The following is a 20,417-nucleotide window of genomic DNA, read 5'->3' as shown; positions in this document are numbered from 1 at the left end:
GGTAGCTCTTTGAGTGAACCTATGACTCTGTCCACAACTTTACTTAAAGGTCTAATTTTTTTTATCCTTACTTGGTTCTTTAAGTCTCATGCAGGTACACTCTGTGTACATTATTTGTTGATGGTATTTTTAGTCTTTCTAGAATTGATGATTGATGTGTTCTTTTTTAGTGTTTATTGTTCTATCAAACTGAAATTCTAACACTCTTCCTAACTGATGTCTCATCTATCACTATGCTCATATGCTTGTCTCTTACTACATATATCCAGACATGAGTTAAAATCTTCTTTTTGCCATCTAGTTTTAAAAGATTTGTGAATTAAAGCATCATATAATAAAGGAACAAAAATAGCCATGTTTCAAACATGCTACAAGACAACTACTGCTGCTTAACAAACCCTCAAACACCATGATCTCTGGACTGCTTCCACATAACTATTTCATTATACTTTGGTCAGGAGAGCAGCAGACATATCACTTCCACCTACACCTAAAAGATCAGCCACAACATCTGTCTTCTAAGAAAACTAACCACCCTACCACATAATGGTGAAGGCAGCAGAAGTAGACAGTTCTGGGACAAGAATGAACACATAAGAACAGCCATACTGGGTCAGACCAATGGTCCATCCAGCCCAGTATCCTGCTTCCAGCAGTGGCCAATCGAGGTTACAAGTAACCTGGCAGAAAAACAATTAGTAGCACCATTCCACGCTACCAATCTCAGGGCAAGTAGCGGCTTCCCCAGTGTCCATCTCAGTAGCAGGTTATGGACTTTTCCTCCAGGAACTTGTCCAAACCTTTTTTAAACCCAGATACATTAACTGCAGTTAGCACATCTTCTGGCAATGAGTTCCACAGCTTAACTATTCTTTGAGCGAAAAATTTTTTCTCCTATTGATTTTAAAAAGCATTTCCATGCAATTTCATTGAATGTTCCCTGGTCTTTGTACTTTTTGAATGACAGAAAAACAATTCACCTCCACCAGTTCCACTGCAATCAGGATTTTGTAGACCTCACTCATATCCTCCTCCCCCCAGCTGTCTCTTTTCACCTCCAACCATTCCACTCCAATCAGGATTTTGTAAACCTCAATCATATTCCCCCCCCCCCCCCCCCCCCCCCCCCCCCCCCCCCCCCCCCCGCTACCAGCCATCTCTTTTTTTTAAGCTGAAGAGCCCTAACCTCTTTAGCCTTTCCTCATACAGGAGCAGTTCCATCCCTTCTAGCATTTTGGTTGCTCTTGTTTGCACATTTTCTAATTCCACTACATCTTTTATGAGATACGGCAACCAAAATTGAACACAACCAAGGTGAAGCCATAACTTGGAGCAATACAGACACATTATAATATTTTTGGTCTTATTTTGCATCCCTCTCCAAATAATTCCTAGCATCCTGTTTGCTTTTTTGGTTGCCACCGCACAACGGACAGGAGATTTCAGCGTATTGTCTACAATGACACCTAGGTCTTTTTCTTGAGTGCTGACTCCTAAATTGGACCCTAGCATTAGATAACTATGATCCGGATTATTCTTCCCAATGTGTATCACTTTGCATTTGACTACATTAAATTTCATCTGCCATTTGGATGCCCAGTCTTCCAGTTTCCTAAGGTCTTCCTGCAATTCACAATCTACATGTGTTTTGCCAACTTTGAATAGTTTCGTGCAAATTTAATCACCCGATTTCCAGATCATTTATAAATGTTAACTAGCACTGGTCCTTGTACAGACCTCTGCGGCACTCCACTATTCATCCTCCTCCACTGAGAAAAATGGCCATTTAATCCTACTCTCTGTTTTCTATCCAATAACCAGTTCCTAATCCAGAACAGAACACTGTTGCCTATGCCATGATTTTTTTTTTTTTAGTTTTCTCTATAGAGAGAGGATGTATTTTCCTTAACAAAGGTGCATGAGAATCAGGATTACCTCAACTCAAATTAGCTAACACAGTGATTCCCAAACCTGGGTTCCATGAGCATGAACTAAGTGTGTGCGGGAGTACATCGGTGGCTGAAGCATGCCGCTGATTTCCTCAGTGCTCAGGCAGCATGGCTAAACTAAATCAAAGGTAGGCCCCTCCAAAGTAACATGAGGTAGTTGGGGTGGTGTAGCAGGGGAAGGGTTGTTCTGAGAAAGTGGTGTGCTGGTAGGGAGGAAAGAGAAAGGGAGGCGCACTGGACCCAGGGGTGGAGGGGGAACAGAAAAACCCAAGACACTAAACTACTGAGTAGGGCAGGAGGGAAGAAAGATGAGATTTGGTGGGAGGGGGTGTTACTTGACATATGAAAAAATATTTTAGGGGTTCCACCATTGCAAAAAGTTTGGGAATCAACTTTAATATTAGTTTGCCAGGACACTGGCACAAACATATGCAAAGTGTGATACGTGCAAAGCTGTTATTTACAGTGAACTGAAACTGCACTGGGGAACTCCTTTTCAAATCACTCTACAGCTTGCATTTCAGGGACCACAGAGATCCACTAAATTAAAAAAAAAAAACCCACACACATACTAACATGAATTATAACATCTATTCACATTACATCAGAGCCTTAATTCTTTTCCCATATTATACTGATGCCATCAAGAATAAAGTTAGCAAATAAATCTTTTCTTAATGCAGTAAATAATCATTTTCATGCATAAACATAAAATATCTCAACAAGACAAACACACTGCCTTCAATTAAATGATAAATTTCAGGCAAATAGTATAGTAGTAGGATCCGTTTTCCAGATATTCACAGTAAGTGGACATGAGATTTGCTTTTTTTGTGTTTAAGAACCACGTTGGTTTTCAGTTTAATCAAATACATAAATCCAAATCTTTTGTGATGAAAGAGAAAACTGGCCTTATATGTGCTATCAAACATATAAACGGCAAGTGACCGACTCACCTGCAAATGCGCAGTAGAGACTTCCCTCTCTATCCCGCCCTCGCGTCAAGACGTGATGACGTCAGAGGACGGAACAGAGAGGGAAACGGAGTCGGAGTCACTGTCGGACGCTGCCGCCTGGAAACGAATATCGCACGCACCAGCCTCCACCCTCCCCCCATCCGACAGCGATCTGCTGCTGCCTGCAGCGCTTTCACACGGAGGTGAGAGGTGCTGTCAGGGCAGTGCAGGGGGCACGGAGGGGGGAGGGTGCGGCGGCGTGGAGGGTAGCTGGAAGTCTCGTCCGTTTTTACGGGCTTAACGGCTAGTGGTATAATAAAAGTTAACATGTACGTCTGAAGAGACACACTTGTGTGAATTAGGTCATAAATAAGGTCAGCAACATTTTTAGACATCTAAATAGGGTTAAATTGGCAGTCACATTACATTGTTCAATGTTTAATGTGTACAAGAATAACTAGCATTTTAGCCTAACATTTTCTGCCAGATGTATGAGCACACCTCGTTGGTTTCTCCTGATTCACAGTGTGGAAAATAGACCATTTGCTCATAGGTCTTAATGTACTAAAGAAAGTTCTCAGTTTGCTGAGTGGGAAATGATGGAGCTGTGGTTCGCATATCTTCTACTTAATGTTTTCTATTCTCTGAAGCCGTCATTGGCTTGTTTTGTTTGTTTCTGTTCATATTCCTAGACTATCTACAATCGCTGCATTAACAGACATGCAGTCACAGTTGCTCCAGTCAATTTCAGCCAGCCTCACACCACAACTGTACCAGCTGTGAATGGAACTCCCTCTGCAAACCCTCGGAGGTAAATGACTTGTTTACAGCTCACAAAAACAGTATGAAGATGTTATAGATCAGCCCCCATTTAGTCTTTCTGATAGTAAGATTGCACCTCCTTATACAGTGTGTGTGTTGGGGGGGGGGGGGCTGTGTTTACCTTTGGCTGGGTCAGAAATTCCAGTCTGTAAGCATGACCATAGATGCACGGCCCCCATCTCGCTCAGTTCTGTTCAAACATGAGTGAGAAATGCAATCGGGTTATCTCACCACTTCTTTCATTGCAGTGCAGTGTTTCTCTAACTACTGTACTGGTTGGCTTCCCAGGTTTTCCCAGTCTGAAATGTTATCTTCTCCAGGGTTACTGCTTCTTAGCTACTTAGCAGGAATGAGAAAGGTGTTCTAATAGTAATTTTGTGCACACAAGAACTAAAAGTAAAAAAAAAAAAGCTCCTTGGGTGTGAGGGAAGCCATTTTAATGATTTTCTTAAATATAGATTTAAGAAGCAGTGCCAGCTTACAAGGACTTGTTCCCCCTACAGCAGAAACACCTATATGTATATCTGTCTTTATAATCTATATCTATATATCTATACACACACACACAAATAGCTCATTTAGATAGGCTTCACACTCAAGGTGCTTAGCTCAGGAAACAGATCTCCAAATCAATCTTCTGGAGCTTCAGGCAATCTGGAACGATCTAAAGGTTTTCAGGGATTGGCTAAACAACCAAATCGTACTCATTCAAACAATCAGGTTGCTATGTACTACACAAACAAGCAGGGAGGCACTGGGTCACGCTATCTGTCAGGAGGCTGTCAGGATGTGGTGTTGGGTGCACCAGCACGGGATGCTCCTCAGTATCTTCCAAGCATGGGGCACCCCCTCAGTGGATCTCTTTGCCACTCAGTCCAATCACAAAGTCCCTCAGTATGGCTCCAGGCCCATGACACACTAGCATCGGATGCCTTCTTTCCTCATTGGGAGACAGCACTTCTGTTTGCATGCAATTTCATTGAATGTTCCCTGGTCTTTGTACTTTTTGAATGACAGAAAAACAATTCACCTCTGTTTGCATATCTTCCCATTCTTCTTGTGGGGAAGACTTTGCTGAAACTCAAACAAGACTGTAGAACCATGATCTTTATTGCTCCTTATTGGTCCCAGCAGATCTGGTTCCCTCTTCTTCTGGAGTTATCCTTCGAAGAGCCATGGAGATTGGAGTGCTTTCTGACTCTTATCATGAAGAACGAGGGATCTCTTCTGCATCCCAACCCTCTGGCCTCTGCCCCTTACAGCCTGGATGTTCAGAGCTTAGAATTTGCTTCCCTGCATCTTCCTGAGGGTGTCTTCAGGGTCTTGCTGTCTTCCAGAAAAGATTTCACTAAAAGGTGTTACTCTTGTAAATGGAGGAGGTTTGCCGTCTGGTGCGAGGCCAAGGCCCTAGATCCTATTCCCTGCCCTGTTTGAATGCCTTCTGCAACTCTCCGAGTCTGGTCTCAAGACCAACTCCATAAGAATTCACCTAGGTGCAATTAGTGCTTATCCTGTAGAGAATAAGCCCATCTTTAGACAGCCTCTAGTTGTTCATGAGAGGTTTGCTGTTGACCTTAATGTTGTTCTCACCTAGCTGATTAAAGCTCCTTTTGAGTCACTTGATTTCTGTCATCTGCAGTACTTGACCTGGAAGGTCAGATTTTATTTTAGTGGCTGTTTCTTCTGTCTTTGGAGATTACCTGCTGGTAGAAGGATTTATTTAGTGACTAGGCAGAGAACAGCATGGGGGTGAGGAAAAGGGACAGGATAATCTGAAATTGTGAGAGCCAAACTGATAATGTACTCTTCATACAAGAGAAACCAGGACGATCTGGTGTGTTCAGTTGTACCAAGTAGCAAAAAAAGAGGGTCCAAGAATGTAGGCAAACACAACACAGTAAAAAAGCACAAAAGGTCCTTTAGGAATGGAATGGAACAATCAGGAGTCCTTTATTCAAAAGACCCGACATGGGCTGTGTTTCGGTGCTCATGTATCTGCATCAGGGATCAAACTGAGATGATGCTCTCAAAAGAGCTACGAATAGGAGGTGAAAGGAGGAACAGGGGTGATACGATACAAACGTTCAAATATATGAAAGGTATTAATCTGCAAACAAACCTTTTCCAGAGATGGGAAGGTGGTAGAACCAGAGGGCATGAATTGAGCTTGAAAGGGGGCTGACTCAGGAATGTCAGTATTTTTTTCACTGAGCGTGTGGTAGATACCCTGGTGTGCCCTCCCGTGGGAGGTGGTAGAGATGAAAACGGTAACAGAATTCAAAAACACATGGGACAAACACAAAGGAATCCTGTTTAGAAGGATCGGATACAAAGAAGCTTAGCAGAGATTAAGTAGGAAAGCCAGTGCTGGGCAGACTTCTGTAGTCTGTGCTCTGATTGAGGCTGAACAGATTTGTATGGGCTGGAGTGGAGCTTTTCAGGGGCTTTGACAACAACTTCAGAAATTTTAGAAGAAGGCTAATGCCAGGCAGACTTCTTCAGTCTGTGCCCTAAAAATGGCAAGGTTAAATCAAAATCAGGTTTACATATGCATACCATATGCAGTGTGTTTATCTTATTGAGCAGACTGGATGGACCATATAGGTCTTTATCTGCCGTCATCTACTATGTTACTATATATTACTATGAATAGAAACACTGTTGTTGGTTTCTGTATTTCAATTCCGTTTATGCGAAAAGCTTCAGTATGCTTTAGTTTTCTTTTTGCTTGGCACTTTTTTTTTTCTTTTTTTGGTTTAGTAACTTATATGTGTACTTCTTGTTTGCTTTTATAAGGATTGAAATACACATACCAACAACAGTTTTTCTATTCATAGTTCTTTATGAGAGAGTCTATCTCCGTTTGACCCCGGACTCAGGCGCATGAGTTCCAAAAATATGGCCCGTGTCAAGCCTTTTGAATAAAGGACTCCTGGTTGTTCCATTCCTGAAGGCCCTTTTGTGCTTTTTTTTTTTTTTTTTCAGTGTTGGGGTTCAGTTGTAGTATCAAGTATCAGGCTTCTCTTTAAGGTTAAATCAGGTGAGGTCTCCAAAATCCAGTGTATCAGGATATACTTTTAGCTATTAGACTTGCCTTCATAACAAACAGGAAGTCTAATTGCTGGTAGTGGAATTCATTTGAAAGATGATGTAAATAAGTGTTTTTGATCTTTGAAGTGTAAGGCTAGGCAGCATATAAGCCACAATGATTTGCATAACATAATACTGCAATTATACTATTAGGTTTGTATGTTTTACAGAGAACACAATGAACAGGAACTTCCTAAGTGTTTCAAGCCCTGGAGTTACATCCCTGAGGGAATCATGCCTGTCTTCTGGCGAGTGGTGTATTGGACATCACAATTCTTAACATGGTAGGTGGAAGAAGAGTACATAAAAACCTAGAACTGGGTAGCTGTTCTTTGTAATGTATGGTTAATTCTTGTTCTGGATCGACTTGGTGCCTTCACTGGCTTCAGTGTGGACTAGGGATCTTAGAAGAGCTTAGTTGGCCTAGTTCACTATCTAGTATGAGGCTGTGGGGTGTAGAAGAATAAGTTATACACAAAGGCAGGTGTTCTTACAATGAAGCATAATCAGAGGAACAGTATATGTATATTATTCAATTCCTCTGGCAGAAGGATGAATGTGTGTGCCTGTGTGAAGTGATTCTGGATGGCTCTTGGAATAGTCTCTCTGTCCGTCCGTCCCCCCCCCCCCCCCCCCCACACTTTATTTTTGAATAGGAAAAAGGCGTGTAATTCAGGTCAGCATTTGCTTCTGGGCCCACAGCTTGCCTTGTACAGTCAGCTTTGATATGCAGGCATTCCGTTGCCATTTCCAAAACACCGCAAGGTTAGTTCCAGGCAGGTGCTGGGCATCTTGTAAACATAAGAAACTGTAGAGCATAAGTGGGTGAGGAAATGCTATCCAGTAAGCCCTATGCTTTGAAGTTTTGCCGTTGATCTACATTGAAAGGTCCAACTGAGCATTTTATTAAGTTTATATTGATTGCGATTTTAATTTACAGATGAAGATTGGCTTAGCATTAAGATATAAAAGGCAGCTCCTGATGAAGCAGTTAAGTGAAATGGAGAAGCTCCATAGAGCATGGTCTAAAAAGCTAAGTTGCCACTCTGCAGTTATTGTAATGCAAATACTAGAGAAGAAAAGTTTGAAACAATTGAAAAACAATATGAGTGTAATATGAAGGGAGGTGGAGGTTTTTATGACTTATGATTGAAATAACCATATGCTAAAAAATTAAGGCAATGGTACTAAAGTACTTTCCTCCTCCTAATCTGAATAGCTATAGCATATCAGTTGTTGATAGTGGACTTTGATGACTTGGTTTGGCTCAGTTTTACAGTATAAACATTTTTGAACACGCTAAAAAGTCTGAAACTTCACCGTGTTTAAAGATAATTTCATTCCACTCAGCACATAAACATAGGTAGTGACAACAGATAAAGCTGTTAACATTTCACATTGAGATTCCAATGAATTGCTGAGAAAACAGCAAAAGAACTACAGGGGCTTACTTCTTTCTTTTTTGCCTCGCCCTGTGTTTTCAAATTTTAAAATGAAAATTAATACTCGTACCTTCAAAAACTTCTTAAATAAAGAAGCCTTCAACAATTTCCAAAATCTAAGATAGGAAGATTCTAATCTTACATCTAATGGTAAAGAATTGCAAAATTTCGCAGCCTGATACAAAAAAGAGGCAGTAAAAATCTTTTATATTGTACTTTATTTACTGAAGGAAAATGGAGCAAGCAATAAGCCATTTCTTGCTTGAGAGCATCTCAAGGAAGCAGGACGAGAAAACAAGTGAGGTAAATAGCTTGGAGCTGAGCCACATAGTATCCTGAATAGTATAGTACAATGAAGTTAATTAGGAGAGGAGTAAACCTTTCCATATGATGAGCATTCAAAAGTAATCTGGCGGCTGCATTTTGTAAGATTTTTAAACAAGTACAAGAATTTTCCATGCAGTAGTCCAGGGAGGAGAGCATAATAGTTCGAGTTAATAAAACAAGGTGATCTGGCAAAAAAATAATTTTTAACCCACTTAATCACTTTAGTTTATAAAAATAAAATTCCATGAATCAATTTATCTGATCCTTCACAACTAAGCGAAGATCCAAAATGACCCCTAACATATAAAGAAGATTTGAATTCAAATTCCATTTTATTTATCACAATTTTAGCAATCGGAGACCAGATTAGCTTTATCGTATCCATATTCAGTATTAAGCAAGTGGAAACAGCCCAGTTCTTAACAATGTTAAAATGGTCTTGAGTCAGAAGCACAATATCTTTCAAAGAAGATTCAAAAGGGATTAACGGTGATATCATCAGCATAAGTATAAAAGGGTATCCCCAGTTTTTTTCCATTTCTGGCGAAATGTTGCCATGATTATATATTGAAAAGAATGGGGGAAAGTTCATTAGCCCATTTGACTCTGTAAGATCTATCGCAGAGAAACCCCTGAACCATGAAAACACTCTACCAGAAATGCCAGTTGAACTCGATAGATGAAGCAATAAATCTTGGTCAATCATTTCGTAGTATCATCATTTGCTGACCATGAATGTACAGTTATCTAAATGAATACAGAGGGTAAATTCTTTGTATTAAATCTGACCTTCCAGGGTGACCAATTTGCTTATTATCAATTAGCTCATTATGGTGCGTTCTCGCTATCTGCGTGTTTGGTATTCACGGATTCGCTTATTCACAGAAAATAGTGTGACCCATTTTTGCTGTTCACGGGCGTTTTCACTTATTCGCAGCCATGTACAGTGTAGTGCAGGTGAAAATGAAAGTGTGTTCCCATGAGGATGAAGATATTCATAGAGCTGTGTGTGAGTATTGTTACACTAAAAGACTGTATATCTTGTACTTTTACAAAATGAAGTGTATAAAATACATTTATAAAATACACAGTATAATAAGTAAGCTGTTCTTTACAAGAAGGCTATAGTTCATGGTGTTCACTGTACACTTTTTGCTACCTACAGGGTCACACAGGAACCTAACCCCAGTGAATAGCAAGAACGGACTGTTTATAAATTTGCTTGGCCCTAATAATCTTCAACTTCTGGTTGGCCATAAATGACATTTTTTCGCTGTAGACTCAGATATAAGATGACCATTTCTGGCTTACATAAAATCCTTTCAGGTCTTGGGTGCTTTGAAGAACTATGGATCTTTGCATCAAGTTTAGTAGCAGGAGGTGGATCATCCTTTGGGTCTGCTCAATTTTTATTAAGTTAGGTAAGGAGATCCCCTTGGTGGTACATAAAGCTGATTATCAGGAATGCCGATATCAGATAGTACATAGAGCTTACTTTTCGTAAGTGAGAGTGTTTAAAGCCAAAGTAGTGGAACATTATTACTCCATTTTCTCTTTCTGATTCATGTATTATAATTTCTTCTCTTGTTGCCTTGTATTTTAAACTGCATTGCAGCATTCTTGCAAAAGACTGAAAGGCAGTAGGTGCATCAGAAGCTCAAATAAATTAAATGACTGCTAAATGCTGGCCTAGATGACTTTTAAATGTCTTTTTGTACGGTCCAAGATGCATTTATTAACAGTAGGATAGGATGCAACTGATTAGTATTAGGATATTTGAATCCATATTTTATTTACATTACTATTAGGTATATTTTAAAAGCACTTAGACTTATAAACTTATGTGGAGGGACATTTTCAATATGACGTCGGAGTCAGACGTTAGATGTTTTATGAAAAAAGGTCTAAAATCTGAATAGGAAAGTTAATTTTCAAAAAAAGAAAAACATCTATCTTTTTCAAAAATGCTGTTTCTAACCAGGTTTTGTGCTTTGGGCATTGGTCCATTTGAAAAAAAAAAAAAAAAGGCCAACTGGAAAACGTAGACAATCAAGTCATTGGGATATAGGAGGGACCAGCATTTTTAGTAGACTGGTCTCCCAGACATCCCAGGAGATAAATGGGGCACCCTAGGGGGCACTGCAGTGGACTTCAAAAACGTGCTCCCAGGTACACATTTCACCGTTGCTCCATTATCTTGTCTGCTGAGCCCTCCAAAAAACTTAGTAACATAGTAGATGACGGCAGAAAAAGACCTGCACGGTCCATCCAGTCTGCCCAACAAGATAACTCATATTTGCTGCTTTTTGTGTATACCCTACTTTGATTTGTACCTATGCTCTTCAGGGCACAGACCGTATAAGTCTGCCCCGCACTATCCCTGCCTCCCAACCACCAGCCCCACCTCCCAACCACCGGCTCTGGCACAGGCACAGACCGTATAAGTCTGCCCAGCACTATCCTCACCTCCCCAGCCCTGCCTCCCAACCCCGGCTCTGGCACAGACCGTACAAGTCTGTCCAGCACTATCCCCGCCTCCCAACCACCAGTCCCGCTTCCCACCACCGGCTCTGGCACAGACCGTATAAGTCTTCCCAGCCCTATCCCCGCCTCCCAACCTCCAGCCCCGCCTCCCGATCTTGACTAAGCTCCTGAGGATCCATTCCTACGGCACAGGATTCCTTTATGCTTATCCCACGCATGTTTGAATTCTGTTACCGTTTTCATTTCCACCACCTCCCGCGGGAGGGCATTCCAAGCATCCACTACTCTCTCCGTGAAAAAATACTTCCTGACATTTTTCTTGAGTCTGCCCCCCTTCAATCTCATTTCATGTCCTCTCGTTCTACCACCTTCCCATCTCCGGAAAAGATTTGTTTGCGGATTAATACATTTCAAATATTTGAACGTCTGTATCATATCACCCCTGTTTCTCCTTTCCTCCAGAGTATACATGTTTAGTTCAGCAAGTCTCTCCTCATACGTCTTGTAACGCAAATCCCATACCATTCTCTTAGCTTTTCTTTGCACCGCTTCAATTCTTTTTACATCCTTAACAAGATATGGCCCCCAAAACTGAACACAATACTCCAGGTGGGGCCTCACCAACGACTTATACAGGGGCATCAACACCCCCTTTCTTCTGCTGGTCACACCTCTCTTTATACAGCCTAACAACCTTCTAGCTACTGCCACCGCCTTGTCACACTGTTTCGTCGCCTTCAAATCCTCAGATACTATCACCCCAAGATCCCTCTCTCCGCCCATACCTATCAGACTCTCCCCACCTAACACATACGTCTCCCGTGGATTTCTACTGTTTACAACTGTATACCACTACAGTAGCCCTTATGGGTGAAGGGGGCACCTATTTGTGAATACAGTTGGTTTCTGGTAAGTTTTGGAGTGCTCACAGTTTTCACCACAAACGTGACAGGTAGAGGGAGATAGGGACCAGAGTCCCCCACTCCATGGTGCATTATACTGACCACTACACTACTCCAGGGATCTGCATGCTGTTCTGATAGACCTGGCTCTAACATCTGAGGCTGTCATAGAGGCTGATAAATCATATTTGGATTCACATTTGTGGGGGGGGGGGGGGGGGGAGGTATTTGGGGGGTCAGTGACCACTGGGAGAGGTTTTGGGGGGGTCACCCCTGATTAACTCCAGTGGTCATCTGGTCATTTAGGACATCCTTTTGTGCCTTGTTCATTATAAAAACAGGTCTAGCTCAAAAGGTCTTAGTTTTAGTCCTGGACACTTTTGTTTTGTTCCATTATGGCTGAAAAATGTCTTAGGAACGCCCAGATCCTGTCCTTAACATGCCTCTGACACACCCCCTTGTGATTTGAACGCACTTCTGACAGACTTCATAGAAAAACTTTTAAAAATTAGTTTTGAAAAAACATTTTAGGCGTTTTTGTGAGAAAAATGTCCAAATGCAGATTTATGCCACTTTTTGGACTTTTTTCTCTTTTGAAAATGAGCTCCATAGTAACCTATGGAACTTTGTTAATGTAAGTTCTTTGAAAATGAGTCCTTATGGCTATCACGCTACTAACATTATAGATAATGTTCAGTGTCCCTGGTGATCTTTTCATAGTTTTCTGATTATATCAAAAACTTCATTTTTATTATGAACAGTGGGCCCAATATTCAGTGTGAGTTAACCGGCTGGAAATGGCTGCCGACTGGTTAACTCGCGTTTCGGTGAAGAACTGATTATTTTCAGTGGCATTTAACAGATTATTCCTTAGCGTTCCTCCGGCCCGGCCCAGAATGACTGTTGGGTTATGCACACCTAGCAGCGGGTAGAGACTGAGAAGACTGTTTTTGAGACTGCCAATAAGAGCCATGCTCAGCCCCCTGGAAACCTCAGTCCTCCAGCAGGTACTAGAGATGATGAGCCCCTTGGTCTCAAAATGTCTATTCTGTTTTTTCTTTCTAATTTCTGCTAGCTCAGGTAGCAGTACCTATTTCTTTTTTCAGACTAAAAAGATTGACGTTTTCTTTTCTCTTATACATCTGTGCGCCGTTTTGGTTATCTGCTGGCAGAGGCTGAGGCTCTCAGGGTTCTCTAATGCCTTGCGGGTGCTACACTCGGCTGCCTGGGTCCCTCCCCCCCCCCCTCCTATCCCCGAGCTTTCCCTGTATGCCTGAGGCCTCGAGCTGGACTCTAGGCTGTTGCTGGCCTCAACCCCTTCAAGGGAAGGGAGTTTGCAGAGCTGCGGGGAACAGCCACTATAATTAAAAAAAAAAAAAAAATCACAGTACTGTACTGTTTTTTTCAGCAGGCAGCCACGACAGCAGGCTATAGCCACTGTACTTGTCTTCCTGCAGGGTCTTGGGCTCAGGGTTTATGTTAGGGATCCTCTTCCTCTGTTCTGGTTAGGGGTTCCGGTGTCAGGCCTTTTCTGGTGATGAGGTGTTTACCACCATGGGGGTTGTCATTCTGGCGTGGTGTCAGTTCAGCTTGGAGCTGCGGGGTTCCGTTTAAAAAAACAACAAAAAAACAGGAAGTAAGAGGACTTCTCAGTTTAGTGCAGTTTTTCAGCGGTGCCGGATTTGGGTGCAGTGTTAGTGGCTTTCTGCACCGCTTGGGTTTTCAGCGGGAAACTCCACCATTTTGTTTGAGTTTGTAACTACGGAGGAGCGACCCAGACCCCAGCAGTCTGCTATCGTTCTGTCGGCCTCTTTGGTAGTGCTATGAGGACTCCCGGGGGAGGGGGGGAGATTTCCTCTGTTTTTCACGCTGCTAATATGAAGGACAAACAGCCCTTGCAGAGCGAGAGGTTTGAGTGTGTGGGGGGGGGGTCACATCTTAGTCTGCCACCCCGCCGCCTCGCTCCCCCCCCCACACCGCCTTGCCGCTCCCCCTAAAAAAGCAAATACCTTTGCTGGTGGGGGTCACCAACCCCCACCAGCCGAAGCCTTCATCCTCGCCAGTCTCCGGCGCAGCCACATTCGCTGCTCTGCTTTCTTCTTGTTGATGTCCTGTGCATGCTCCTTTACGTGAAACTGAGCATGCTCAGGAACGTGCAGAACATCAGGAGGTTTGCGTGGTTTGTGTGTTGGGTCTGTGAATGCTTTCTGGGAACTGTGGGACCACTGGCTAGGTGTTTTGTGACAGGATGTCATTAACATACTAGTCCAGATGAGAAGATATTTGGCAACTCTTATTCAGCTCATTAGAATCCAAAGTGGCTGCAGCTTAAAAAAATTAATGAAGACTACTGAAATATGTGAAAAACATTGCTGCCTTTAGTATACTCTTGCACCTCTCCCCTTGCTTGCCTTGGATCCCTCACTCTTTCTGTGCCTTTTTTGGGCTAATGACTTCTGAACTGTGCAAAGTTATGTACTGTATTTGATTCAGACATAAAAGGTGCTCAACAGTAGTACCTGTACTGTGAAAACACCAACAAACCAGATTGTTTGGACCTCCAAAAAGACCCTTAATTAGCTGGAAAATAAGAGGTAATTTTATACAGGTTGCTTAAAGTTAGGTACCTATCCCTAGATTCTATATATGATGCCCAAAATTGGGTGCTGATCCAAGATGTGTGCCCACCTAAATTGGCTAAGGAACCAATTAGTGTCAATTGGGTGCTAACTGACCTTAAATGACACCAATTTGGTATTGAGTTCACATTTTGCTACTTGCTATTCTATAACGGTGTGCATCCAGATCCTATAGCGTACAACCCAAAAGGGAGTGTGGCCATGGGAGGTGCATGGATGGGTCAGGGATGCTTTTAAAATTTGCATGCAGTATTATAGAATACCAGGGATGTATGCTCAAATTGGGTGCTGGTAATTACGCCTGGTTTTGAGCAGGTGTAAGATTTGTCACCCAAATTTGATTGCTCATCTTTTGAGTGCCCATTATATAATAACATTGAGTTTGGATTTTTGAGTGTCATTTACTGAATCTAGCCCTAAACATCTAAATATACAAGTTATAAACACCTAAATATATAAGCCCTAATTATATCTTACTGTTTTACTCTTCCAGGATTCTCCTGCCCTTCATGCAGTCCTATGCCAGGTCCGGAGGATTCTCCATTACTGGAAAGATTAAAACTGCGCTGATAGAAAATGCAATCTATTATGGCACGTACCTGCTGATTTTTGGAGCATTTTTAATCTATGTTGCTGTGAACCCTAATCTGCATCTTGAATGGTATGTGTAGAGTTCTTATGCTGCTTCCTTTGCCATTTTGATACTAGAAAGAACAATACAGATATGAAAAGAAACTGGACAAGGGTTCACTTGAGCTTTGAATGTAAAAACATACATCTGTGTTGTGTGGACATTTATTAGAAGTACAAACATTATGCTGCCCACAGACACACAAATAGTTCATTACGTTAAGTATTCTGTGATTTTTTAAAAGATCAGAACAATGCAGTTAAAAATGATTCCATTTAGATTTTAAAACAAATGTGTCCGTCTTGAATTTGGTAGAAAATTGAGTGGTTTTGCTGATTGATATAAAACTAATCATTAGTTACTGAGCAATAAGTTAAAGTAGTTTTGTTTTCATAAAGTTTGTTGTTATGGCATAATTTATGATAATGGAAATGGGAAATAATGTAATATGTTCTATACATATAAACTATTCTGATTGATAATCTGAAGGTAGTAAATCCTAAATTGGTTTCTTTGCTGTTTTTACTTTTTATGAAACTTTTTTTTATTTAGAAGAATAAAAAATAAGCCTGTTACAAAGAATGTAACATATTCAACCACAAAACACATTGACATGTTGTAGGACCAACCATATTGAAGCAGGATGTCATCTGTTAGATTGTATGCCTCTTCTCCATTTTATTTGTTTTATATCCTGTTGTTCCCTCTGGCATGCACAGGCAGCCCAAGTAGCCTTGTTGGGCCTGAGGGTTGTCTTCTTTGAGATTTTCCTTTGACCCTTCTTGTTTACTTGGCAAGGATGGCTATCTTTCCTCATTCCATAGGCTCCTCAAGCTCTGCAGGTGCCACTGGACAGAGCACCTGAACATGAATTTCCCCAGCTGCGGCATACAGTGGTGCATCCTGAGCCACATGACTAGCCTAGTAAATATTTAGAAACTTAATGGTATATGTTTGTGTGCATATATCCTATATAATAATTCTCACCTCCAACGTTCTATGCGTCTTGTTCCCTGTGTCCATGGCTTCTTCGGAGTTGGTCTGCTAGGCTCCGTAGCTCAGGCTGACGTCACCGTAGCCATTGTGGCCACACTCCTGGGGGCGGGGCTGTCCTGGGAGTGGGCGGGGGCGCATGACGTGTAGCTGATCGTATTTCCCTTTTTTTCGGCATGCGATGCCCCTGAGCTGCAGCTTCCCGAGCAGGAATTACGACTACGATTATGACATGATACAGCCCTACTTCTACTACGAGAACAAAGAAGAGAACGTCTACTACAGCGGGCAGTAGCAGAGCGGGCTGCAGCCGCCAGTGCCCAGCGAGGTTATCTGGAAGAACGAGCTGTTGCCCACACCGCCGCTCTCGCCCAGCCGCCGGGCACAGGGGGAGCTGGGCAGCCTGGACGCCTTTATGTCCGACCAATTGCAAATGGTAACGGAGTTCCTGGGAGGCAACGTGGTGAACCAGAGCTTCATTTGCAAGCCTGATGGCGATGTCCTGACCAAGTCCATCGTGCTGCAAGACTGCATGTGGAGTGGCTTGGGAGAGAGGGAGGGACCCTGAAACTCGGAGGGAGGGAGGGGACGACCCTGGAGCTCGGAGGGAGGGAGGGGGAGGAGACCCTGGAACTCGGAGGGAGGGAGGGGACGACCTTTGAACTCGGAGGGAGGGGGGACTCTGGAACTGGGAGGGGGGATCCCTGGCACACACTCTCATTCTCACACACACACACTGTCTCTCACAGACACACTCGCACCCAGTCTCACTCTACACACACACACTCACGCATTCTCTCTCTCACAGAGTCACTCTCACACACACTCTCAAACATACACACTCCGAGGAAAACCTTGCTAGCGCCCGTTTCATTTGTGTCAGAAACGGGCCTTTTTTACTAGTTATTATATATTTACATATATTGAAGATTAATACCATGAGAAAATTGCATTTCACATTTAGGGGTCCTTCTATAAACTGTGGTAAAATCTGGGCATAACGTGGATTAACACGGGGCTTTCCACGCAATATTTGTTAGGACTTTTTCTTTTGTTTTACTTTCAGGTCCTACAGCAATGTTTCCAAGTGTAACGTGGGAGGACTTACTGCCTCCTATTTAGGAGGCACTAAGTACTCCTGCATTAACTCTGTGTTACCTGGTTAGCGTGCACTAATCATAATGTGCTAGCCAAATAGTGTGGGAACACCCACTCTACACTATGATACCCCTCCTCCAAAAAAACATTTTCCAAATTGTGATAACGCACTGGTTAGCGCATGCAAACAGGCAAATTACCAAAGAATGCTTTAACACATTCTGTAGTAGCCTGTTAGTGTGCACTAACTGCACGTTAAGGGCTTAAAAGGACCCTTTGAGTTGTAATAGCTGTACTGGTCATGGAGCAGATTGAAAACTCTGTAGGCTTTGATGCAGTAAAAGGTAAGAATAACCCAGTGGTGAAGGAGGAACCATGTAGCTTTCAGAACTTGGATACTACGTCATCCTACAAAGTAATTAAGATCAAGTTTCATAACCAAGGAGAACCTTACTGGCTGCATCTACAGGAATAATAGATCTCTCTCTTTCAGTGGACAGCTTCAGATAGTCTATGATGGCAGTGTGCAAAACTGGATGCCATGTTGGCCACTTAATACATTTAAAGGAAAGTCACAGCTTTGTGGTTTTGAATTGTCTGACACTAGGCCATCATTTCAGTATGCCAAAAATCAAAATATATTTTAATGCGTGTTTTTATATTTATGGATTTTGCTTTCCTTGTTTTTGAGGCAAGAGTGCACACACCCGTGCCTGCATATTGGACCATAAATATGTGTTTGATCTTTCTGCTTTAGGAGCCAACTTCAGACAATTGGCATTGCAGCTGCCAATACCTGGGGTCTCTTCCTTCTGGTATTGTTGTTGGGGTATGGCTTGGTGGAAATTCCGCGTTCTTACTGGTATGGATCCAAAAAAGGTTATCTCCTCATGAAGACATATTTTAAAGCAGCCAAACTAATGACAGAGAAAGCAGATGCTGAAGAAAACTTGGAGGATATGATGGAGGTAAATTGAATTTTGTATAAGATCTTGCTGGGTGGGGTGTGGAGATGCAAAAGCAGGATGGATTGATCAGTCATATGTCCAGCACTAGTAGTATTCTGTATCAGACTGTTTTGTTTCAGCAAGCATGTGACATCTCTTGTACATTTGGGAAGCTCGCCAGGTACCCTTGGCCTGGATTGGCCACTGTTGTGGACAGGATGCTGGGCTCGATGGACCCTTGGTCTTTTCCCAGTTTGGCATTACTTATGTACTTTAATGACAGTTTCTTTTGGACTGACTGTTAGTAGTTATTGTTAGGTTTTGATGTTTTAGAAGACAGTATGTTTGTGCTGCGAGTTTTGTGAAATGTGTACCCATGATTATGAGTTTAAATTGTTCCCAGCTCAGGATGTTAGATGAGTGGGCTACAAATTATTTAAAATAAATAAATACTGTACAAATAATGTGCGATAGTCAGAGGTGTAGCTAGGTGGGTCGCCAGGGGAGCAGCCGCTCCCCCCAATGGACTTCCGATGGTGCCTGTTTTTGACGCGATCTGTTGCATTTAAATTAAGCACTGTTGGCAGTCCATTCTCACGCCCCCACGCCGTCAACCTGGCTATGCTTCTGACCGCAGTGTGGCATCACTTACTGGTTTATATTCTAAGTGGAAAAATCAAATTTCCTGATTCTCCTTCATTGGGCAGTTAACAGTGCCTTGCAAAAGTCAGTTTCTTATTCTTCATTATTTCTTAAATATTACTTTCTATAGACCGGCACAGACAAATGGGTTATTGACTCCTACCAGCAGATGGAGACTGAGAACCACTGACTTTTAAGTACAGTAACCTATAAGTGGACTGTGCAGTCCCCTTGAGTCAGTCTGTTCTCAGTCTCAGCAGGTGGTAGAAGTGGTAAGTCTGTGCAGTCCAGTCTGGTAGTGAGGCCTTAGGTTGTCTGGGGGCTTCTAAATTATTTTAGTGTTGCCATGTCCAGTTGGAAAAAAATGGCTTAAATGTATTTCTTCCCTCTCAGTGCTGCTTACTCTTTTTCTGCTCGACTGAGGCAGGGGCCTGCAGGGGTCTCCATTGTCTTGGGGCTCCCTCCCCCACCTCCCCTCTGGTATCTGGTGCCTGTGGGTGGGACTTGGTCCACTCCTGGGGTTCATTCTGGGTTCTTTTGCTATATAGTCACCTCTGTTGCCTTTTTAAAATAGGTGTTTTTTGGACTTTCATATAGGCATCCTTTACAAAGTTACTTCCCAATATGGTATGAGACCTGGACACATTTAATGATTTGTTTTTATATAGTGTACAATTTTCCTCAATCCCTCCCCCTTAATGGATAGAGCATAGGTATGTGTAGACGATGATTTATTGTATAACTTATTTATCTGCTTTTCTCAAGCAGTTTCTGATGATTTTAGGCTTTGATAACTTTTTATTTTGAATTGTCTTGTATAGCACTGTACCCTTAAGTATGCTACATCAAAACTCATTAGTTTGATGTTGCAAAGGTGAAAGAGAATTGCATTATTTTCCCTCTAAATATAACATTTATTTATTTATTTGGATTTGGTTCACACCTTTTCAGTTGTAGCTCAAAATGAGTTACGTTTTGGTATATTGGATATTCCCCTGTCCCAGAGGGTTTACAGCCTGTTTGTACTTGGGACAGTGGAGGGTTTAGTGACTTGCCCAAAATCACAAAGAACGCTCATAAGCTACCACTTGATTTCTTCACATGCTGCACTCATTCAAACTAATTCCAACAGCATCAGATATAAACTTTATATACCAATGATATATACCAATGATGTACATATTTTATCCTAATTTTTTCCTTTAAATGTGCCAATAAATAAATATTTTAATGGACAACTCAGAGGCTTACCGACCTTCATAGCAAGCAAAGATGGAGCAATGCAGTAAGCTTGGAAAAGAGATTGATTTAAGGAGCTCTTTGTGTCCTGAAGCAGTTTCCGAAACATGATGATAAAAGAAGCACCACAGTCGACATGATCTTGTTTCGGAAACTTCAGGACACAGGGAGCTCCTTAAATCAATCTCTTTCCAAGCTTACTATATTGCTCCATCTTTGCTTGCTATGAAGATCAGTAAGCCTTTTTGAATTGAAG

At 42.1% G+C, this 20,417-nt stretch overlaps 1 protein-coding gene across 2 annotated transcripts in view; it reads left to right on the top strand.

Annotated features, from left to right (window-relative positions):
• Positions 1-20,417, top strand: part of LMBRD2 (LMBR1 domain containing 2) — a 107,967-nt gene that overhangs the window by 16,198 nt on the left and 71,352 nt on the right. For both annotated transcript variants that reach the window (XM_030193038.1, XM_030193037.1), the window contains exons 3-6: positions 3,598-3,716; positions 6,988-7,101; positions 15,105-15,272; positions 18,091-18,301. In XM_030193038.1, the coding sequence (XP_030048898.1) occupies positions 3,598-3,716; positions 6,988-7,101; positions 15,105-15,272; positions 18,091-18,301 (612 nt within the window). The remainder of the gene's footprint in view (positions 1-3,597; positions 3,717-6,987; positions 7,102-15,104; positions 15,273-18,090; positions 18,302-20,417) is intronic.

The sequence above is a fragment of the Microcaecilia unicolor genome, chromosome 2, assembly GCF_901765095.1.
Source record: "Microcaecilia unicolor chromosome 2, aMicUni1.1, whole genome shotgun sequence".
NCBI classification, from domain to species: domain Eukaryota; kingdom Metazoa; phylum Chordata; class Amphibia; order Gymnophiona; family Siphonopidae; genus Microcaecilia; species Microcaecilia unicolor.
This window is presented reverse-complemented; position numbering and strand designations above follow the sequence as displayed.